General features: G+C 52.6%; 1 protein-coding gene across 1 annotated transcript in view; it reads right to left on the bottom strand.

Annotated features, from left to right (window-relative positions):
• The window catches only part of PEPD (peptidase D), a 115,690-nt gene that overhangs the window by 77,804 nt on the left and 13,986 nt on the right, over positions 1–23,900 (bottom strand). The window contains exons 4-7 of the mRNA XM_060083429.1: positions 21,542–21,605; positions 14,253–14,300; positions 12,527–12,588; positions 4,045–4,089 (exon numbers count right to left, since the gene is read on the bottom strand). Coding sequence (XP_059939412.1) covers positions 4,045–4,089; positions 12,527–12,588; positions 14,253–14,300; positions 21,542–21,605 — 219 coding nt within the window. The remainder of the gene's footprint in view (positions 1–4,044; positions 4,090–12,526; positions 12,589–14,252; positions 14,301–21,541; positions 21,606–23,900) is intronic.

Here is a 23,900-nt window from a genome sequence, read left to right as displayed (position 1 = left end):
GAATTTACAGGAAATCAAAAAGGTACTGCTTGAGAGAATGGAAAACAATAAAGCAGTCACAGAAAGGAAATGAATGACACCCAAACACAAACGAGAAGTGAAGCTTCCCCTATGCTGGGAGAGGCTGCCTGTTGCCTCCTAATCAGACAGGCTCTGGGAAGGATCCCAAATCCCCAGCTCAGCCACTACCTGGGAGCTGGGGTACATGTGGGTGGCAGGGCACCGTGCTGGGGGAGGCTTAGCTGCACATCCCCAGGCCCTCCACCCCACCACACCCTGGCCTCCACAAGATCTTTTCTGTGGGTTCTGAGCAGGTCGGATGGCCAAGAATGAACCGAGAAAGAGGCTGACACGCAGGCAGCACCCTCCACTCCCCAGGGTACTCCTCAGAGCCTGGAACCATTGGCCTGGGCTCAGCTCCTGGCTTTTTCTTGGGCAAATCACTTTCCTGTGCCTCAGTTTGCTCACCTGTAGCATGGGGATAATCAGAGTCCTACCTTATAACATAAATAAAATACCTCTTTAAATAAGGGGACGTGTGTCAAGTGCTTAGCATAGCACCTTGCATAAAGGAAGTCTCAAAAGGTGACAGCATGATTACCAGTATGTGTTGTCACTTGACTTTTGCTCTCACTCAAATAAGGGAGACCACGTCCACTCTGCAGGTATGGAAACTGAGGCTTGGTGTTACACATTGAACACTGTGTTCCCCCCAAATTCACAGGTTGAAACCTATCCCCAGCGTGATAGTATCTGGAGGTAGGATCTTTGGGGGGTGCTTAGGTCATGAGGGTGGAACCCTCATGAATGGGATTGGTACCCTCATAAAAGAGACCCTAGAGAATTCCCTCACCCCTTCTGCCATTTGAGGACACAGAAAGAAGACGGCCATCTATGAACCAGAAAGTGGGTCCTCACCTTGGCCTTGGACCTCCCAGCCTCCAGAACTGTGAGAAATGAATTTCTGTTGCTCATAAGCCACCCGGTCTATGGTAATTGTTAGGCAGCATGAATCTTCACATCCATGCTGTGAGTTAGGCATTACTACATCCCCATTTTATAGATGAAGATGAGGCTCAGAGAAGTTAAGTGACTTCCTTAGGTTGGGTGGGCTGGGGTGAAAATTTGGATATGCCCAACTGGATAGTTTTTCCATTACCCCAGGTAACTTCTCTCCACGGGCCGAGAGGGGGGACACTGGAAAAAGCATCCAGGACAGGGGCCCAAAGATACATCAATGAGCCATAATTTAATACCATGGAAACCCAGTCTCTCCTGTAAATGAGGGGCCTGCCCGCCATTCCACCCAGAATCCTTCCTTCAGTTACCGGAGGAGGGCAATGACGGTGACTCGCACGGCTCCCACCAAGAATGACTGCGGTCACTACAGAGGCCAGAATGCACACGGCTAAAACACACCCGAGGCAGTGAGGACAATGTGACATTTCTAAAATAGTTCTACTGCCATCAAATGACAAATAAGTCCTCTCTGCTGCTGGCTTTAATAAAACTGGGAAGTATCTTATGAATGCAGAATCTACCTCAGAGCCTTGGAAATGTCACCAGAATTAAAGCATGCTCGTTCCAAAGTGACAAACTAATGACTTGTCCCTCAGGAGATGCTGGGGTGCACAACCCAGCCCTGGTCTCCAAAGCACTCAGAATGTAAGCGGCCACAAGGGATGCCACATCTGGGACATAGGTGGACGCGGTCCCTGAGTATCCAGGATTTATTCTTCTGCCAACTGGGGGCTACAGAAGGGCCAGGCATTTGTTACTTCATCAAAACAAGAAGAGGCGGCTGTGAACTGGAAGGACACAAGCCCCCCTGCTCACAGAGTGTGCGGCCAGGATGGGCACCGGGCCAGGGCTGCCAACAGAGCTGCTGGCCCGCCCACCCTCCAGCTCTCGCGAGGGTCAGTATCGATGCCTGTCGACAGCCCTCAGATCTTCGCCTCTGGCCCAGCCTCTTTCCCGCCGGCACCTGCCTCAAACTCAACACACCACAGACAAGTCCCTCACCTGCCAAAGCACCTGCCCCATCTTGGTGACACACCGCCCAGCTGTTCAGGACAAAACCCCAGAGTCACATTCAACTCCACCCTTCACTCAGGCGTCAAGGCCGCTTCCTCCCAGGAGCATTCCCCTTGACTGCCCCTTACTCTCAACTCTGTCACCTACCCCTCCAGGGCCACCTGGACCCTGCAGCAGCCTCCTAACTGGCAGCCTGCTCCCACTCCTGCCCCACAGCTTTAAAAAACGCTAACCTGGGCTTCCCTGGTGGCTCAGTGGTTAAGAATCTGCCTGTCAATGCAGGCGACACGGGTTCAAGCACTGGCCCTGGAAGATCCCACATGCCGTGGAGCAACTAAGCCCACGCGCCACAACTATTGAACCCATATGCCACAACTAGTGAAGCCCATGCGCCTAGAGCCCGTGCTCCACAACAAGAGAAGCGACAACAATGAGAAGCCCGTGCACCACAACAAAGCGTAGCTCCCGCTCTCCGCAACTAGAGAAAGCCTGTGTTCAACAACGAAGACCCAACAAAGCCAAAAATTTTTTAAAAACAAATAAAAATTTAAAAAAAGCAAACCTGATCCTACCATTCTCCTGCCTAAATCCTTGAAGGTTTCCCCTGGTTCTCATTTCTCTCAAGACAAAGTCCAGGCAGACACCACGGCCCACCCGGCCCCTGCCCATCTCTCTAACTAACCTCAGGGGCCACTTCCGCAGTGTGCGGCTCTAGGCTGGCCACACAAAGCCACCAACCTTTCTTGTCTCCAGCCTTTGAACGAGTGGCCCCTTGGCCTGGATCACGCTCTCCTTCTCCCCACTCTGCGCTTCCCCCAAACTCAACGGCTGACTCATCCTCGTCCTCAGGCCACAGTGTTCCCAAGTGCTTCAAGACTAGGTGAGCAAGGTCTCCCAACTAGACAGGGAACTTGACGCATGGCCTTAGGATCAGATGTGAGGAGTCCACACGCCTCCCAGTCAGGGGACGATACAGCCAAAGCCCTGCCTCTCCTCTCTCCTATATTCAGAATAAGTGCAGCCATACAACAAATAAAACACGGTTTAGTGCTATAAAAGAGCAACTTGAGGACTTCCCTGGTGGTGCAGTGGTTTAAGAATCCGCCTGTCAATGCAGGGGACACGGGTTCGAGCCCTGGTCCGGGAAGATCCCACATGCTGTGGAGCAACTAAACCCGTGCACCACAACTACTGAGCCTGCGCTCTAGAGCCCGCGAGCCACAACTACTGAGCCCACGTGCCACAACTACTGAAGCCTGTGCACCTAGAGCCTGTGCTCTGCAGTAAGAGAAGCCACCACAATGAGAAGCCCACACACTGCAACGAAGAGTAGCCCCCGCTTGCCGCAACGAGAGAAAGCCCATGGGCAGCAACAAAGACCCAACATAAAAATAAAGAAATTAAATAAATAATTTTTTTAAATAAATAAATTAATTAATTAAAAAAAACAAAACTCAATGGCTTGGGAAGAAAACTGGCAGCACATCAGTGGAGGGTCTCTTCAAAGGCCCACAGAGGCAATGCCCAACTGCAGGGACCTCGCCCTGCTGTGAACCAGCAGAAAACACACTGCAGGTAGGGCTATCAGTACCAGCAAAAAAAGAGAGCAGGCAACATAAGACACGTAAAAAGGATGCCAACTAGTCAAGACATATGTGTGACATGAGGAAAACATGTTTACCTTTCTGGTAATAGGATCATGTATGATGTTTATTTTTATTCTTTTTCACTATCTACTTTAACTGAGCTATATACGTTTGGCTCATTTATGGTAAGATTTCTTTTAAAAACTCCTAAAGAAAAAGAGAAATTTAATTGACATTCGAGTGACGTGTGCCCTTTTGGAAAAACAGACCAACTGACAAACAAAAAATACAAAACAGAAGAGGCTGAGAGAAGAGTTCTAGGGACCAGCTTGTCTGAGGGGCTCTCTGAGATGGAGTGGGTGGGAACAGCAGGGTCTCTCACCTTCCTGGGCTGAGCACAACGAACAGCCACAGCCATACTCACCATTCCACAATCTCCGGATGAAGAATGGTGTTGTTGACATTGAACCTACAGAAAGAAAACAAGTCAAGTCCATTAGTTCAATGGTCTATCATCTCCCAGCAAGAAATACTTCATTCAAGACATACCAAGAGAAAGCCTGACCGAGAGAACTTTAACTTCATGACTCCCTGGACAACAGAAGGCCTGCTGCTGCTCACGTCCTGCAGCAGACTTGGCAGTCCAGGCCATGTCCTCCAAGTGTAGTCAGTTGGAGAACAAGCTGCTTGGCTGCAAAACGTCATCCTCCACCCTCACTAGGCAGACAGCATATAGCCTCTTCCATCACGTATACCAACATACACATAATAGGAGTTCCAGAAGAAAAGGAGAGAGATAATGGAGCAGAAGAATATTTGAAAATATAATGGCCAAAAACTTTGCTGATTTAATGAAAAACATCAATGTAAACATCCATAAAGCTCAATGAACTCCAAGTGGGATAAACTCAAGAGATCAACATCCAGACACATAATCAAACTGTCAAAAGAAAACCTTAAAAGCAGTAAGAGAAAATAAATTCATCACATGCAAAGGACCTTCAGTAAGATTAATGGCTGATTTCTCATCAGAAACTACAGAGGCCAGAAAGCAGAATATGGGATGACATATTCAAATTGCTAAAAGAAAAATATCTGTCAATGAAGATTCCATATCCAGCAAAGCTATGCTTCATAAATGAAAGAGAAATTAAAACAGTACCAGATAAACAAAAACTGAGAGAATTCATCACTAGAAGACCTAGCTTATAAGAAATACTAAAAGGAATCTTTCAGACTATAGTGAAAGGAGTTTCTAGAGAGTAACTAGGATCCATATAAGGAGAAAAAGGGCACTCGTAAAGGTAATTACATAGGCAAGTACAGAAACAGTGTAAACGTATTTTTCGTTTGAAGTCCTATCTGACTTAAAAGACAACTGCATAAAGCAATAATTATAAACCTGTGTAGGTCACTGTGAAATGTATAAAGATGCAATCTGTATGCAATAACAGCACAAAGGAAGGGAGCATAATTTCTGTGTACTATTGAAATCAACTGATATCAATGTGAACTAGATTATTACAAGTTTAAGAAGTCATTTGTAATCCTCTGGGTAACCACTAAGAAAATAACTAAAATATACAGAAAATGAAATAAAAAAGGAATCAAAACTGTATACCGCAAAAAAATCAATTCAACACAAAAGAAGGGAGTAATGGAGAAACTGAGGAACAGAAACAATATATGACACAGAAAACTAACAACAAAATGGCAGAAAAAAGGTCTTCCTTATCAGTAATTACTTTAGATGTAAACGGATTAAATTTTCCAATTAAAAGACAAGGATTGGGCTTCCCTGGTGGCGCAGTGGTTGAGAGTCTGCCTGCCGATGCAGGGGACACAGGTTCGTGCCCTGGTCTGGGAGGATCCCACATGCTGCGGAGCGGCTGGGCCCATGAGCCATGGCCACTGAGCCTGCGCGTCCGGAGCCCGTGCTCCGTAACGGGAGAGGCCACACAGTGAGAGGCCCGTGTACCCCCCAAAAAAAGACAAGGATTGGCAGAATAGATGGGAAAAAAAAAGATTCAACTATATGCTCTAAAGAGACACTTTAGACTCAAAGACACAGATGAAAGTGAAAGGATGGGAAAAGATATATTATGCAAACAGAAACCGATATATCCATAGACTGGAATATTTCTCAGTCATAAAAATGACCAAAGTACTGATTCATGCTACAACATGGATGAATTTTGAAAACACAGTTAGTGAATGAAGCCAGATATAAAAGGCCACATACTGCATGACTCCATTTATATCAAATGCTAAAGTAGGCAAATCCATAGACAGAAAATAGATTAGTGGTGGCCAAGGGAATGACTGCTAATGGGTACAGGGTTTCTTCTTGGGTGATGAAAATATTCTAAAATTGATTGTGATGATGACTGCACAAATCTACAGACATACAAAAAGGCATTTTAGTTGTACAGTTTAAGTGGGTCAGTTGTATAAGGTATGTGAATTATATTCCGACAAAGCTGTTTTTAAAAACTTACTGAATTATACACATAATAAATTTTATTATATATAAATTTTATTCTAATAAAATTGATTTATAAAAATTGACAGAAATGAGAAACAGATAAATCAACAAGCATAGTTTCAGATTTTCACATACCTCTTCGGATGACAGAACAAGCAAACAGAGAAATCAGTAAAGTTGCAGAAGATACAAACAATACAATTAACCAACTTAATTTCACTGACATATACAGAACACTACAGCCAACAACTGCAGACTACATGCTCTCTTTAAGTATACATGAAACACTTATCATGAAACAATATATGTTGGAAGTTTCAACAAATTTCAAAGCATTGAAATACAGAGAATATTCATTGATTACAGTAGAATTAAACTAGAAATCAGTAACAGAAAAATATAAAATCCAAAACTGTTTGGGAATTAAGCAATAAACTTCTAAATACCTACAGTTCAAAGAAGAGATAATAATAAAATCAGAAAATAAAACCATGAAATACCGTAATTGGTGAAATGCAGCTAAAGCAGTGCTTAGAGGAAAATTTATAGCTCTAAATGTAGGCATTAGAAAAGAACATTGAAAATCAATTATCTAAACTTCCACCCCGGGACTTCCCTGGTGGCGCAGTGGTTAAGAATCTGCCTGCCAATGCAGGGGACACGGGTTCAACCCTTGGTCCAGGAAGAGCCCACATGCCACAGAGCTACTGGGCCCACGTTCCGCAACTACTGAGGCCTGCGTGACGCAACTACTGAGCCCACATGCTGCAACTACTGAAGCCCACGTGCCTAGAGCCCATGCTCCACAACAAGAGAAGTCACCGCAATAAGAAGTCCATGCACCACAAGGAAGAGCAGGCCCCCGCTTGGCACAAGTAGAGAAAGCCCGCATGCAGCAACAAAGACCCAACGCAGCCAAATAAATAAATAAATAAAATAAACTTCCATCCCAGAAATATCTTTCTTCTTTCTCAATGAACTAGAGAAAGAACAAATAAAACCTAAAGAGATTAGAAATTTTTTAAAGCAAAAAAATCAATGAAATAAAAAGCAAACATACAATAGAGAAAAATCTACAAAACTAAAAGTTCTTTGATAAGATGAACATAACTGAAAAGGGAACCCAGGAGACAAAAGGATCAGGTTGGGGCACATCCCTGACACTTCTGTCATGCGTGACTCAGAGCTCAAGCTGTCAGTGAGACAGCTAGGTAAGCACAATGTGGCCCAGCACAATGTATGGGCCTCAGCAGAGAAGCCTTGGGAAGCCTTCAATCCTCAGGATTCTGAGCCCTGCTCCATCTCAAGCCAGGATATCACACAGGGCATACAGGATTGTGACCCACCAGGAATCCTCCAAGGCCTCACTGATGGGTGTCTGAAAACACCTATCTAATGCTGTGGTTGTGCAGTGGGTACCCCCACTTCTGGCTGAAGGAGGGACAAGGACGAGGAGAGGGAAGGAGGTATTAGCAGGCTGAAAGGATTCCAGATCTTCGGAGCTTTCGGGATCCCTAACTATAAAAATAAGACTACTTAATTCAAAGTCTACCAAAATGTTGTAGTATCAAGCCCTACTTGTGAAATATCAAAGAGACCACAGAGAGCCAGCGCGGCTCAGAGTGAAGAACAGAGCAGGAGATGACATAAATAAAGACGGCAAGACAGACTGTCTCCCATTCTGCCAAACAGCACTTTGACGCTAGGAAAAGCGATGGCCTATCTCCTCAAAAGCCAAACACGCCAGTAAAATCTCACGTTACAAAACATACATACATACACACACATGCACACACACACACAAACAGCAAAGTGACCAGGCACAAAGACACAGATGCAAACACACAGACACACACACAGACAGGCATACGCTTCGAAAAGAGGCGCAGGCATTCACGGACACAGGCAAATACATGCACACACACACACACAAAGGCATAAACTTGGACTAACATACAAAGATCCACACCCAAATATACACACAAACAGAAACACACAGACTCACACAAATGCACACTCAGACACAAAAACATTCAGATAGAGAAACACCCTCAGACACACACGTAAGAGTCCAAAAGACATTCACTGCAATGTCAGTGGTTTAACTCAGGTAATGAAATTTGAACACTCCTTGCTTTCGCCTCTGTGCTAGTTAGAGCTTTCTATACCAAGCATGTAAAAATTGCGTAAAAACAACAACAAAGCCCACCAGAGCCCATGAAGGTGGGCAATGTCCTGGAAGCAGAGGGTACCTCCCTGGTGGGCTCTAGCTGTGGGCTGGGTGATGGACAGTGAGCAGTATGAGTCCAGCCAGCCCTGCTCCAGCCCCTGGGCTCCTCCCTGCAGTTTCTAACTGGAAGATGGAGAACAGGTCCCAGAAGGCCCCCCACTCCACCCACACTGGGGGCTGGGACGGGTTCTCGTCTCTTCAGGAGACTCATGGAGATTCCATGAGCCATAATCAGAACCTCAATCCAAATTGTTAACTTGATACATAAGTTAACAGTAACCAGAAAGCCACTGGTCCCCACACCACAGACTGCCATTTTATTGTAACTGTCGAGTTTTAATAATGTCCCTCTATTTCTTGGGCTTGAAAATTCACATCCCTGAGCATTAATATTCCTACTTTAATAACCCCCAAATTCAGCAATTTCATACTTAACTGCTTATTTAAATGGAATTAATTTGTAACCAATCGTCGTCAAATATGCAAGGCAATTTAAGTAAATGCCAGAAGATAAGAAATATGCTTATCCTGAATAACCAGCTAATGTAAAGCATCGACCATATTTCTCCGTCAGACAACGGCGTGAAACAGAGTGCTCTCTACTCACCGTCCCCGCCCAGGGCTCCTGGGCAGTCTGCCTGCCTTGGAGGGAACTGTCTCAGGCCAAGAGGGCAGCCCATAGGCCACCTGGCCCCCCACAGATAATCTCTTTCCCTTCATAGCCAGGGTCTGTCTGTCTGTCTGTCTGTCTGAAGAAAACCAGCTCTCAAGTCTACCTCTCCTCTGATGCTAACAAAGACTAATCATGTCTGCCTTTGCTCCCAGGCTGCAGGACCCAGCTGCTCCAGGCAGCTGTGGTATGTGCCGCCCCCAGGAAGAAGGTGTCTTTCCTGTGGAGCTGCCCTCTCCACAGACCAGCCCCGGCCCCGCCCTCACCAGCACCTGGCCACGAGCACCTGACCCTGTCCTCTGGCCAGAGCCCCCTACAGGGCCTGCTCCTTCCACCCTTTCCCTGGGAGCTGTCCGGGCACCAATCCCGCTGTACAGGGAGCTGTGGCCGGGGCTGGAGTCAAACTCAGCATGAGGCCTACAGACTGTCCCCACCTGCTCCCTTCACCCCAGCAAAATCACACCCTGGCTCCCCGGGGAGGACGAGGCCACACCCCTTGGTGAGCCCAGGGGCCCCCGGCCATGGGGAAATCCCAGCGCATGTCTACCACCCCACCCCGCCTCTGTCTCCCTGCTCCCAGTCCTCTGCCGACCCCACCACCGTGACACCTGGCACACCCCCTGTCGTGGGCAGCAGGCGGCCTGGCCCTGATCTGCGAAGGCCAAGGAAGGTCTGAGGGCTCCCAGGACCAAACCCACAGCCCCGCTGAGGTGACAGGCCCAAGGCAGCCGACCCTGAGGAGCCACGTCTGGAGAGGTCACAGGCTGACTGCCTAGCTGGGTGGACAGGGGAGGCCACTGTTCCATTCCAAGCTCCCTCCTGCCCCCAGGCCAAGGGATAAAGGTGGCCTGGGGTGGCCCATCAGGACAAACCGAGAGGCCAAAACCTGAACTTCTGCCAGACCAGGTCAGTGAAGGATCCAAGATGGGAGGTGTTGCAGAGAAGTTCAAAAGGGTCAAAAACAAAAATTCCAGGAATAAGGCACTTCGTTAGGGCAGTGAGAAGTGACCGAGGATAGAAGCAGCTGAGTGTTGGAAAGTAGGACGACAGCAAGGTTCATCGTGCAGAGGAAACAGGCTATTATTATCCCTGCAAACAGCTGGAGGTGCTCACGGCTGGCAGGTGAATGCGGTCGCTGAGCCGCAGCGGCTCTGGAGGACAAGAGCCTCTCCAGCCTGGCGCAGGGGCCGAAAGGTGGCAGAGCTGGGGTGGCTGGGAGACAGGGGGCTGAGCTGCACCCATACCCCAGGAATACAGACACGACTTTCTGCAGGGAAGGCGCTGGCAGGGGGCCCGAGGTCAGTGGCCACAGTGCGCCGCAGGGTGGGGGGGGGCGGTACCCAAAAGGAGCAACCCCTAAGGGCAGAGCTACACGAAGGGTGCCACAGTGGGATGTGACAAGGTGTGAGGGGACAGGAGGGGAGGCAGTACCACAGGGGGGCCGGGGGACCCCAAGGCAGGGAGGGCTCTCACCTGCGATACTTCAGCCAAGTCAGAAAACTCAGCCTGCCACATGGGTGTGGAAACGGATCCCCCCAGCATGGGGGCAGGCGCTCAGCCCAGCAGTGAGGGGCCTGGGGAGTGGCTCACAGCCAGTCCGCGTCTGGACTGGACCATGGGTTGGAGAGGGCCAGCCTGGGAGAGTGTGCAAAGTTAAGGCTCTCCAAAAAGCCTCCCAAGGTGGGGTGGGGTGTTGGCCAAGTACAGGCTCCTCTGGGCTCTTGGCAAGGGCCACGGGGACTCAGGGAGCAGCAGGGAACAGAGGCTGGGGTCTGCTCAGTGGAGGAAGAGGTCAGTTCACAGTGGGACTCCTCCCGGGGTAGTGGGGACGAGGCCTCAACTTCCACTGCTCACAGAGAGTGATGATGCCCCTGGAGTCCCCCACTGCTCCCCCAGAAAACCTGGGCCCCGGGTGCTTGAGAAGGCGTTCTCTGCAGCAGAGACCTCGGCTGGGGGGTGGGGCAAGAAAGACCCCACAGCTCACTGACATCCAGGAATCTTGTCATCGGAGATCCTGAAGTCCGCTGGCCCACTACATAGCTGGGGAAACTGATGCTTGCAGGGGCACGGGGGCGTGATGGGGACTTGCTCGTGGGCAACTGTTTATTAAGCACCAGCTCCACGCCAGGCTCTAGATGAGCGGGATCTCATTTCATCCCACAGCAAGCCTGAGCAGCACCATGCTTCCCGTGGGAGAGCAGAGGCTCAGAGGCAAGTTCTGCTAAGGTCACAGAACCGGTCAGTGTGGCAGCCACCAGGTCTCCCTCCTTCTAGCTCAGGGCTTCCCCACAAGGCAGTGAGACCCAAGTCGAGACTGAAGAGGCCAGCCCACGGGACCAGAGTGGAGGCAGGTGAGCAGGGCACAGGAGCCGCCCCGCACTGGGCAGTGCTGGGGGACCAGGGGAGGCTCGGATCAGGACAGGCAGCAGCAAGCTGTGCCCCGTACCACTCCCCTCAAGGGCCTAGAGAAAGACAGCGGCTCCACGGCCAGCATCTCAACGAGCTGGGCTAATCACTGCTGGTGTGGGAGGCGAGGCCGCTCTGGGGAGCTCCCAAGAGGATGCGGAGATGTGTGCGTCGAAAAGACGCAAACCTGATGCCCCACCACTCTTATCACTGGGGGAAGTGACACATATTTATGAGCTCATCATCTCTCCTAATCACACCACACATCACACATACGCACAAATTCCCATGGCTCAGGCTCATACATAATTACAAGGCACTTCCTCGGTCCACCAAAGGACAGAGGATTCCATGGCGCAGAGTACAGGTTGGGGGGGGGGGCTGGGGCCGGAGAAACAGGAGACCAGGCGAGCTGTCCACACTCAGCAACCCCAAGGAGCAGGTGCCTCCCCTCAAGGGCTCATCTGCTGCAGCCTCGGGCCCTACAGACCGCCCCCCGCAGGGCGAGTCAGCAGCCAGCCCGGGGACACAGGCATGGCTGGCAGGCGGCACTCTCCAGGGGCCAGGGCATGTGGGTGGCAATGTGCCCAACACCTGCCCTCCTGCCTGGGGAGGCCTAGAAGGGGGAACAGAGCTGGGGGGCTCGGCCTGGGGCTACACTGGGGAGCGAGGGCAGGTAAGGGGGGTGCCATCTGGGACTGGGGCAGCAGGGGACATGGGGAAGTTGTGAGCCAGGCTGGGGGAGGGCAGGGGCTAGAAGTGAGGGGAGGGGGCCGATAACAACGAAGACCACGGAGCTCAGAGCAGGTCCCTGGAAGGAAAACAGCCGTCCCATGTGTGTGCACGGTGGCCAGGGCTTCCCTAAACACGTGGCAGGCCTGTGCTTTCACAGTAAAGCTTGACAGGGAAGTGGCATCGATCCTTAAAGTCAAGGTTGGAGTGAATTTAGGCAAATTATTTTTCTAAGCATGTCCTCGAATCACCCAATCTAACCCCTTTTTAGCATCCTCCTGTTAGTGTGTTTGTGTCTAGTCTGTAGACGGGGCCAGCCTGCTGGTGAAGACGTGAGCTGATGGAGGAGGAAGGGAGACGGTTCCCGGGGCCCCAGGACTCACTTGCTGATGCCCTCGAAGGAGGCCTCCCTGCAGATGCTGCCGCTGTCAGTGTTGACGCCACGCTGGAGAGAGAGAGAGGGAACGTGAGGGTGCAGACCCGTCACACGGGGCGACAACGGGGAGCCCCCGCCTCAGCCCAGCCAACCCATCCCTTCCCACCTTTCAGGTAACTCCAGGCCGGGCCCCAGCACAAGGGCAACCCTCCTTTCTCTGCTGCAGCTTGAAAAGGAGAGAAAGCAAGGCCTCCTGCGTCCAAGCACCTTGCTGACCCCAGCTCCGGCTGCCTGGGCATAGGTGGAGGCTGGGCGAGAAGACCTCGGACCGGGACCACCTCCAACCACAAATCCCCCTGCCGCCCCAAGGCTGGCTGGTCTCCCTGTGCACGTGTGTGCACACACACTCCTCACAGACAGTGTCCTGAAAAGCACTGTCAAATCCGGCCCTTCCAGAGACACGGGTGTGACCCGACTCAGGCAGGAGGGGCCTTTCTCCATGACACCGAGACTCTGTGTCACATTCCTCTCCTTTCCCTAATTGTAAGGAGACTCCAACTGGAACTCAGACAGGAGCGGAGACAAAACAAAAGATTCAGAGGAAAGCGTGCCATCACCAGAGAGGCCAGGCCTTTTAAATCGCCTTTTAATTCTTCCTCAAGACCTTCAGGTCGATGTCTAATTGTACCCCCCCAAAAAAAACACACTGAACCCTCCGTGACCACAATCATAACGTTTCTTCTCAGCCATCAAAAACGCAGGGTGGGGGCTTCCCTGGTGGCGCAGTGGTTGAGAGTCCGCCGGACGATGCAGGGGACACGGGTTTGTGCCCCGGGTCCGGGAAGATCCCACCCCGCGCAGTGGCTGGGCCCGTGAGCCATGGCCGCTGAGCCTGCGCGTCCGGAGCCTGTGCTCCGCAATGGGAGAGGCCACGACAGTGAGAGACCCACGTACCGCAAAAAAAAAAAAACAACAACGCAGGGTGGAAAAAAGAGATCATGTGTAGCGCTAACAAAAATAACTGAGAAAAACTATTTCGGTAAAAATCAATTAACAAAGGAGAGAAGGGTCACTTTGGGAGCGTAGAAGGGCTGCATACTCTTCATGTTTGAAGCTCCCCAAGGGTGAAGAAGTGTAAGAAAGCAGACTTCTTCTCGGAGCCGCTTCACAGCCTCAGCACCCCCTCCCCGCCCTGCGAGGGTGCACCGTGCACCCCCGCCTGCCCCAGGCTGCAGCAGGCCCTCCGTCGTTTAGTGCCCCGAGTCCAAACTCTGATGCCACACAGCCCAGCACCCTCATGGGCAGATGCAAAGGGTGTGTTCACCGACACACTGTACGCTGCACATTACCTGAAGTGCACGTTTTGATACGTCCTCTATCAACAATGGAGGAGAGACAGTGTGGAAGCAAATTGATATTCTACGTCCACAAACCCCAAGAGCTCAACCTGACACAAGTACATCCTCTAGTCAGGTTTTAACCCTCGGAGTATGTGTGGCGTCTTGTCCACAGTGGCCTCGGGACAGGACACAGCCCAGGTCGACTGGAGAATGGAGGACATGGTCCTGGACACGTTCAGCAATTCAGACTGAGGTGTCAGTATTTATCAGCAATGACCCTTGCTCTCAGTTTTCAATCCTCCCCACGGCCCTGACCTCTGCAGGAGCAAGCGGCTCCCTAAAGCCCCTCCCCGTACTCAAACGCTGCCTGGTCCCTGAACGCCAGCCACTTACCAAAGTGAGGATGACGGAGGGGCTCCGTGATGTCAGGACGCTGGCGATCTGAAAGGTCAGAAAGAAAAGTCCACTTTAGCGCCACCACGTGAAGCCTGATGGCGATGCCGTACCAGTGTTATTAAATACTGACGGCTCACACTGGTCCAGCACATCCTTAAAACAGAAGTTTACAGAGAATAAGGGATTTCTGAAAGCCACACAGCTATCAGGTAGCAGAGAGGGATTCAAACCTAAACCTGGCTTCCCCACGTGCTGCCCTGGCTCCGAGCCCCACACAGATCCCAGCTCCAAACAGCCAGACCCACTCGCCCTCCAAGGCTAGCGCCTCTGTTCATCTGCCTGGTCCCTCATGAAAGACCCACTGAGGCAATCTCTTCGGCACTGGTGCCCAGGGTAGACACCCTCCTCCCTGCCCCCTTCATCCCCCTGACCACATGGACTTGCCACCCACAACCCCACATCCTGGTTTTCCATCCCATCATGGCCCACTCAGGCCCCTGCACGCTGGCTGCTTCCCACCCGACCCCCTGAATGAACTTGCCACACAAGCTCACCTCCCCATGCCTTTGCCTGGGCTCTCACCTCTGCCTGGGACGCCTTCTCCCCATCTTAGCCGCTTCCTCAATTTGAACTCAGGACTGAGGTATCTGGCCCCCCGGCGGGTTGGTCCACTCCCTCCTCTACTGCCCCCCTGGCCAATCACACTGCCTCGGCCAGGACATCCTCACCCCAAGGAGGCGGGCCACCCCGCTGGGACCACCTTCTTCCTCTCCTGGCCCTACCCCTCAGTCTGCTCTGCATCTTGGCCACTGCAACTCCTACTGTACTGAGCCCCCTCCCCACGCTCCCACCCTAAACTCTCACACCCTGACACAGGGCGAGAGGGAGGAGGATTTGTTGTTTGTTGTTTCAACAGTTTTATTAAGCCATCACCGACATACTCTATGCTGCACATTATTTGAAGTGCACGTTTTGATAAGTTCTGACATATATATATATATATATATATATATGTGTGTGTGTGTGTATATATATATATATATATATATATATGCTTTTTAATACTGAGAGGCTCCCAGAGAAAACCTGGAAGATACCGAAAACTATAAAAAGATAAAATACACCTACAAAACCATCCCCTGAGACTTTTTATCTCTGCACATAAAAACAGAGATCTGTAATGACATTTGGATCATATGAAGTTACATGCTTCGCTTACTTCCTGTCATTAAATATACTTCAAACACGCCATTTTTACCAGTCACTACCGCGGGGGATGGTAAACGTCCAGGGAACACTTGATTACACAGCCTGTGCCAGTCACTGCAGACTCATCTCATGTAACCACCCAGGAAGCTGGTACTGCAAATGTCCAGATTTCACCAGTGAAAAGGCTTATGGGTTAATCTGCCCATAGTTAAAAGAGAGCACAGTGGTGGCTGTGTCATATTCTCTTAACAGATCTGGCAAAGTTTATTTATTCATTCCTCTACTGGGCACTTATATTATTTCTAATGATTAACTTTATAAATCATGCCCTGATGGGCATCCTGATATAAAGTCTTTACTTCCTTAAAAAAAATGACTTCCTTAAAAAAAAAAAATTGACCCAGTGAAACTGCTGGGTGACAAGCCCCATACTTTGTCAAGGTTTTGATGCTCACGGCCAGATAACTCTCTGGATGTGTTCCAACCACCCTCCCACCCGCAAGCCCCACGCTCCATCTCCCTGGACTCTCGTTTGCTCAGTAACTGCTCTGAGAAGTACTGAAGCCCGGCCTCTGAGCTGCACACACAACGGCGTGGTCTGCGAGGAGGGGGCGGCTCATTAGAAGGAACCAGAGCCGCACTTGTCGGGCCCTGGGTGTGTTGTTACGGCGACTGAAGGGTCTACATTCATCAGCACAGAGCGGGTCCGTCAATTACGGCAGCACAACCAGAGCACGAGTAGGCACTTGGGCATTGTATGTGCTATTGTCCTTGGGAGAGGGGAGCAGGATAACAAATGTGTGGGCTGCTGGTTTTACTCTCGGCTGTGACTCAGGAAGTGCTGCTTGGGGATAATGGAGGAGAAAGCAGCCCTCTCAATGCCACCCGATGTGCAGACGGATGGAGGAGGCCTGACGCAGCAGGCCGGGCATCTGCTCGTCCTGGCAGGGCAGCATCTTTTATTGATCATGAACACTTGAGTGGGCCCTGGTTACCTCTGCGGCTGCAAAACCTCCCCCAGCCCGGCCGCTGCACCCACCCTTCCCCGTGGACGCCAATCAGGGCTACACTCTCGTCGGCACACCCTGATTCCCTGCCTCCGAAATTAAGGCAACGGACGTGAGGCAGCTATGCGTCACCGGTGGGAAACACAGCTCCGCACACAGGACGACATGGCTCTGTCCACACGGGGCCTCATTTCCATGGACCAGTGGGCACGGGGGACCCACCAGCTCTCATGAACCAGTGCTGTTAAACGCCTTGCCTTGCTTCATGCCACAGCATCAGTTTCCCAGGTAGCCTGGCCTCTCCAGCAGGTCGCAGTGGATGGCACATACAGAACTCTTCAGAGCCCTATGGACAAGGATCCTCCCCTGGGGACAGTCAGAGGCTTCCCGTGGACACCTCACGCACCCTCGTGCCCAAAGCTCCCACCAGGCCTGCTGGCCACTCTTCAAGGGTGATGATCCAGAAAACGGGGCTGGACAATCTTTGACCAGTGCTGTCAAGAAAGCCTGCACTGCTCCGGGAGCTGGGCTTCACTGTGCAAAAAGCAAAGCTTTTAAAAATGAACCTTTTTCACGGCAGTCTGAAACAGGGCTGAATGCTGGTGGCCGGCAATGCATTTAAAATGTTCAATCTGGGGGTAATTCCTTGGCAGTCCAGTGGTTGGCACTCCGCGCTGTCACTGCCAAGGGTCCGGGTTCGATCCCTAGTCGGGGAACTAGGATCCCACAAGCCACGTGGTGCAGCCAAAATAAATAGCTAAATAAAAATTAAAAAATAAAAATAAAAATTTGTTTCTAAAATTTAAACATTGGGAAAGACCATGAACAACATGGATTTGCAGCTACTCATGAACAACTGGTGTATCTAGTAACCTGGGGCGAGCAGTCCCACACAGCATTCAGAGGGCCCGCCGCAGACCCCACCACTCCCTGACGCCTCTACCCACCGAGGCAGAGAGGCAGGCAGCATCCATCACTGTGCTGCCACCAAGGTCTCTTACATCCGAGCCAGTGACCCTGGCAACATCTGCCTGGTGCCATAAAGGAGAACATAAAACGTGCCCTCCGCCTGGCCAACTCCCGTCATACCAGCCACTGCACTGCACCTTGATGGCAATGCCTAGTAGCCCCTCTCAAGGTTCTCCTGAGCCACCCCCTCTCAGGGGAGCCACCATTCACTCTACCGTCTCAGTAAACTCAGGATCACCTACAGGAGGAGGGAAGCTAGACAGCCAGGTTTGCCACATCAGACACCTGTATTGTACATGTGGCATCGAGTGAGGGGCCACGGCCTGGGGTGGGGGCTTCCTGCCCTCTTTCACAGGAGACAAGTGTCAGCTGCTTCTCGTCTGTGATGTGTAGCCAAGGCTGCCCAAGGTTGTTAGACCAAGCTGAGCACCACAGAACTGGGCCAGGGAACCCTTCCCCAACATAAAGGGCTTCCTGTCGCTTTCCATGATGGAGTAGCCCCAGGCACCCTCGAGTGCCTCCCAGCCCAGGTGTCTGTACTTGAGTCGGGCTCCATTTCAAGCCACAGAAAATCAAAGGCACTTGGGAGACTTGTCACCTCCGGAGGCGTGTCCTGCAACATCTGCTCACTTGTGACAGGGCGAAGGCAGAGGTGGAGGGCGAGCCCCCGGGGTCCAAAGTTGGTGGGGTCAAATCCCAACCCTGGTACTCCATGGCCATGCGGCCGTGAATGAGGCCCTCCACTGCTTGGAGCCTTGGATTCCTCTTAACGGGGTGAGACTGTGGCCCACCACGGGACAGGGCGGAGGGAGGAGGGGATCTGTGTGAGCTGCCGAGGTTGCTGGAACCCACAGGTGCCATCCTGGAGTGAAGCACCTGTCCCACGGTCCACAGGAGCCCTCGTTTCCAATAAGACCCATAGCAGTAATAGTCACAACAAGGCCGATTCACGATGACAGTGATAATGGCAAGGCCCTGCAGAAAGCACCGTGCTCTCAACTCCACTGAAGCCTTCGCTTAAGATTCTGCTTCATAAATACAGACTCAGAATGAGCTGGTCTGTGGGGCTGTAATCCTACACTATCATGACAGGCTTTCCTGGCCTGACACTCAAGACCTCCTCTGTTTTACCTCATTTGGAGGCCGGCTCTCCTTCTCCCCGGAAATCACTGTGTAAATGGTGCTGAGTTCATGGCCACCGCCCCCCTCCCCGCCCACCCCGGTCATAAAAGCAAAAACACCAGACTGTGGCTGGGAGGCTGCGGCAGAGACGCTCTGACTCAATGCACTGGGCCTCAGGGCCCATCCCAGGCTGCCCCCTCCACGTTCCATACCGAGGAGACCCAGAAGGTCAAGGTCCCAAAGAGCAATAATGTTAAGATGCAGTTTACAAAAGTAGGAAGGATACACCCATCAAAGGAGAGGGTCAGAACAAAATCAGAACTAAGGATGGGCATCCTTCTCTCTCTAGCACTTCAAAAATACAAGGTACAGGGCTTCCCTGGTGGCGCAGTGGTTGAGAGTCCGCCTGCCGATGCAGGGGACACGAGTTCGTGCCCCGGTCCGGGAAGATCCCACATGCCGTGGAGCGGCTGGGCCCGTGAGCCATGGCCGCTGAGCCTGCGCGTCTGGAGCCTGTGCTCCGTAACGGAGAGGCCACAACAGTGAGAGGCCCGCGTACCGTAAAAAAAAAAAAACAAGGTACAGTAAGTCCCCTACATATGAACCTTCAAGTTGCAAACTTTCAAAGATGCGTAAGTACATTCCATCAACGTCAGGCATGAGTGAAATTGCAGCCTGCCCTCCATCTCCTATTGCTGATGATCCTTCAGCTCTACCATCTCCCACCTCCTCTCCCTCCTCCAGTCAGTAACTCTTCTTGCCTGTTCACTCAATGCCAGCCCCTGTATGCCAGCTGTTGTACTGTACTACTGTACTTTTCAAGGTACTGTACTGTAAGATTTAAAATGTTTTCTTTATTTTGTGTGTGTTTGTTTTTTATGTATATTTGTGTGAAAAGTATCATAAACCTATTACAGTACACTACTATATAGCCGATTGTGTTAGTTGGGCACCTAGGCTAACCTTGTTGGACTTACAAATTGAACTTACGAACACGCTCTCGGAATGGAACTCGTTCATTTGTAAGGGACTTACTGTAAGTGGCAAATGACCTCATTAGGGGCGTGCAAATAAATGTTCAGACTATTGGAGATCCTATACCCAAAGAGGTCGATGCAACACATCATGTGTATATTAACAGACTCTTCAGATGCTATGAGTCACCCCCAATAACCTGGTATTGAAATCACATGACATAAAATAAAGACCCACCAAAAGCCCCCCTGCCTTCACACTCTAGCCAGACAGAAGTTGCTGCAGATACAGGCCCCGTGGAAGTAAGGTGCACTCCTCCACGAGGCCCTCCTGACTGGGCACCACCATACGGCTGACTATCCACCCGTGCGGTCACCTTCTGCGCCAGACCGTGCCCCTGGCTGCTGAGTTCAGCCCTGGGTCCCAACGAGCTCTGATGTCCACACGTCCCTGGGACTGGGCAGGGAGACAGTGTGATCGTAAACTCTGGGGAAAAAGGACTGGGCCTTAGTGACAAAGACAAGACAGCAAAGGGCAGGGTACAGACCAGAACACAGCCAGGGTCCACAACTGCTCACAAGAGCCAGAGGAGGATTGCCAGTGTGGACTGGAGCTGGTAGGGGATGCCGTGGGCTGCACAAGGCCTTGGAGGATCGGTAGGATACTGACAGAGAAGTGGGCTGGCCTTCCAGGACAGCAGAACTGTAGGACTGTCCTGTGCACAGGATGACACTGGCGCTGGCCTGCCGGGGGCTGGGCACAGGGGTTCATCAAGGTGAGCTGTCTGCCCCTGAGCAGGCCGGGCTGAGACACACCAGTTCCGCACAGCACTGTGTGCCTGGCCACAATCCCTGGGACGCAACCCCTCACCCACTGCTGTCATCCCCTGACACAGACTGTGTCCTGCCCAGGGGAAGTGGGGTCGGGGGCTGCTCGGCCTCCAGCTGGCTGGCTCCTCCGGCAGCGTCCACACTGCACCCCAGCTCTTAGTGTATGACGACCTCTGTCTGGGGAAATGTGGCACAGAGGGGCTCCGTGCAGCCGACCGTGCCAGGCCAGGGCTGCGCCTCAGGCGGCAGGCACTCACCTCAGAGTATTCATGTTCTACCCAGCACCGACCTGCACAGAGGATGGGGGTTGCGACAGCACCCAGGGACAAGCAGAGGCCTCCTGTGCGCCTGGCAGTGGTGCAGTATCGGGGGAGCTTGGTCCCCCAAGGAGATGAGGGGAGCACATGGCTGTGCTCTCACCTTTGCCAGGGCCTGGCCTTAACAGCAGTGGAAGTCAGGGGCAGCACCCCCCCCTTTTTTTTTTTTTTTGCGGTACGCGGGCCTCTCACTGTTGTGGCCTCTCCCGTTGCGGAGCACAGGCTCCAGACGCGCAGGCTCAGCGGCCATGGCTCACGGGCCCAGCCGCTCCGCGGCATGTGGGATCTTCCCGGACCGGGGCACGAACCCGTGTCCCCTGCCACGGCAGGCAGACCCTCAACCACTGCGCCACCAGGGAAGCCCAGGGGCAGCCCCTTTTGACTGCCTGGATTGGGGGGCAGATTCATAGCCCCAGGAGGACATTCACATACCCACCCAGGCCACATGCCACTGGGCAACCATGCTGGGAAGAGGATTAAAGCCAGGGGTCCTCCAAGTCCACCCCACCCCACAGGCCTCTCGCTGTCTGGGGCTCTTCTGACAGCGGCACCTGCAGCTGGTGAGGGCCTGTGGGAAGGGCCTCCCAACACGCGAAGGCCCAGCCAAGCCTGATCAGACCTTCACAGAGACATCCTTCCTCCGAGCAGCTCAGCAGCCACATCCCAGGTACAAGCCACCGGCGACCAAGTCAGGCACTGCCCCAGCAAAGCAGGGGCCTCCCAGGGAGGTCTGAGATGCATGTTTCTTGCCTGCCCTCTCCAAATAAGGGCACTACTGAGGGGGCTGGTGGCTGGACCGTGCTGTCCCGCAATGTCCAGCCAGGCTGTTGCAGTGGGAGGAGTCGGCCACTACTGACCTCGTCTGTGTACTGGACGTCGTCCACGGCGTACTTCTCCTTGAAGTGCTCCTTGGAGTGGATCCTCAAAAAGAGCACAGGGAACGCCAGGGTCAGGGTTTGGCCGCAGCTAGGTCCAGGCTGCCTTCTGAGCCCAGGCCAAGAAGCCCCGGGCCCATCCCTGCCCCAGCCGGCACCTGGCACCGAGCCGGTCTGCCCAACACAGGCTCAGAGGGCAAAGGACACTGGGCCACAGAGTGACCGCTGAACCCCACCTGCCTCCCTCCACCTCCCCCAGCCAACCTCTGCTCCTCCTTTGAGCTCGTGACCCTGGCCGCCTGGGGCAAGCAGCTGCAGACAAACCTCCCTCTACTACCAATGAGAGCCCACCCACCAGGCAGCCAGCCAGCCCACCCATGCTTTGGTGCATGAAATTAGCTGCCTCCCAGGCCCCCACAGAGCCTCTTTAAAGAAAAGTTTTAAAAGTTAACATTTTAAAGAAGTCAGTAACAGTATTACTCACTGTGATGCGAAACATTCAAGCTTACTCATGGTCCCTGAAAAATCAGCCAGTGAGAAGACAAAGACGCAGGGCGGAGGAGGCTGGGTAGCCCTTGCCCACCTCACAAAGGGCTCCTGGTCACGGCAGCACTGAGCAGGGCTGGTGGGTCCAGCAAGCACCATCCCCACCCCCCTGCCTCTTGGTAGGCAGATGAGTCAATGTCACTGCTGGTGACAGAGCTCACATCAGGAGCTCTAGCCGCCTGGGGGAAGGGTGTCCAAGATGCACACACACACACACACCGTCCCACGCCTGGGCACCGCATCAGCATGGGGGATTCACTCCCATCCTGCCTGTGATTGCATGATATTCTAGTCACCAAGTGTCAGATCTGAAAGAAGCCTCAGAGGAAGTAGCAGATGGTTTTCAGATTGTGCTTCCTGGGCTCTCAAGGGTGAGCAGATGACAGGCAGGTGGAGGTGCCAAGGACAGTGTACCTGGGGAGGCCCGTAGGGGACAGGGCGGGAGAGCACTTTGGGACTCGGAAATGACCAGCTCTAAAAGCAAGCTCCACGTGCCTCTGAAACACCACTGATCAACCAGCGTCGCTACCCAGGAAACAGACTCCCCTCTCTGGGCCCTGCACCATTTTCCTCTCCACCCAAACAAGCGTCCCAGACTGGACTGTGGCCGGGAAACACAGAGCACAATCCAGGGACAGATGGGTGGCCTTGGGGATCAGCATCAGGGAGCTCACAGCCGTAGGCAGCGAGCCAGGCCGGGGAGACAGTGGTCCACTAAGATCGGAGGCCCGGTGCCCCAGAACCCTTTTTGCTTTACCGCCCTTTTGGCTTCTCTGAAGCGGGCACTGGGTATCAAGCTCCCGTTGTTAATTAAATTTGCACGATCCAATTGCATTAGCTTCTGTGATTGAGACGGGACTCAAAGTTAAATGGCCAATGGCTGTGCCTCCATTAGCACTGCCTGTAGCAGCTACGTGGGGCAGGAACTGATGACAAGCACCTTGCCTGGATGCTGGAGGCCCCGGTTCCAGGGCTTAACTGCAAAGAGCTCGCTGACCCTTTGCTACCAAGCACGGACACCCTCAGCACAGCTGACCCTGCAGCCATTCACAAAAGCACGTGCCAGAAAGGCAAGAGGCAGGGCTATCGGTGTCATCACCACATTCACGCTGACTGCCCCGGCTCCAGTCCCTGCTCAGGACAGACGCCCAGAATTCTCAGCAGGTCCCCAATTCACCCCTGGTCCCCAGTCACTTCAGCCCCTCCAGCTGTGACAGGCATCAAAAGCAAACCCCCAAACTACTCAGGAAGAGCCAAGGACGTGCTTCCGAGGCCAGCCTCAATGATCCCTACAGAGGGGCGTCTCGGCCATTAGCCTGGACACAGACCTTTTCACCTCACCTCCCGTCGGGGACACTAACTCTCCCAAGCTGTCTTGCCAAAGGACACCTCAGGAAACGTGCTCCTGCCTGCCCTACCTGGGAGTCTTGGCAGTCAGCACTCAGCAGAGACCTAGGAGACTGCAGACCTGGGAACATCCCCGTGTATTCAGCCTGAGGTCAAGGTCTTGACAAGGTGGAACCAGAGGAGGTGGGGGGACGAGGGGGAAAAGGAGAGGAGAACTCGAGGCAGCCGTGACCTGTGGGCGGCCCCAGGGCTGTGCGCTTGCCTGTCCACCCCTCACCTACCAGCCACGAGCCACTTCACCTGCCACGGGAGCCAAGGAGTGGCAAGGGCCAGCCAGCCATGGGAGAGCCGGCTGAAGCCATCCCGATGTCCAGGAGGAAGTGAGTTCAGGGGCCAGCTTCACCAAATGCCCTTTGCCCACCTCGACACACACTGAGCCTCAAGGGCC

Source organism: Mesoplodon densirostris, chromosome 19, assembly GCF_025265405.1.
Source record: "Mesoplodon densirostris isolate mMesDen1 chromosome 19, mMesDen1 primary haplotype, whole genome shotgun sequence".
Classification (NCBI taxonomy): domain Eukaryota; kingdom Metazoa; phylum Chordata; class Mammalia; order Artiodactyla; family Ziphiidae; genus Mesoplodon; species Mesoplodon densirostris.
This window is presented reverse-complemented; position numbering and strand designations above follow the sequence as displayed.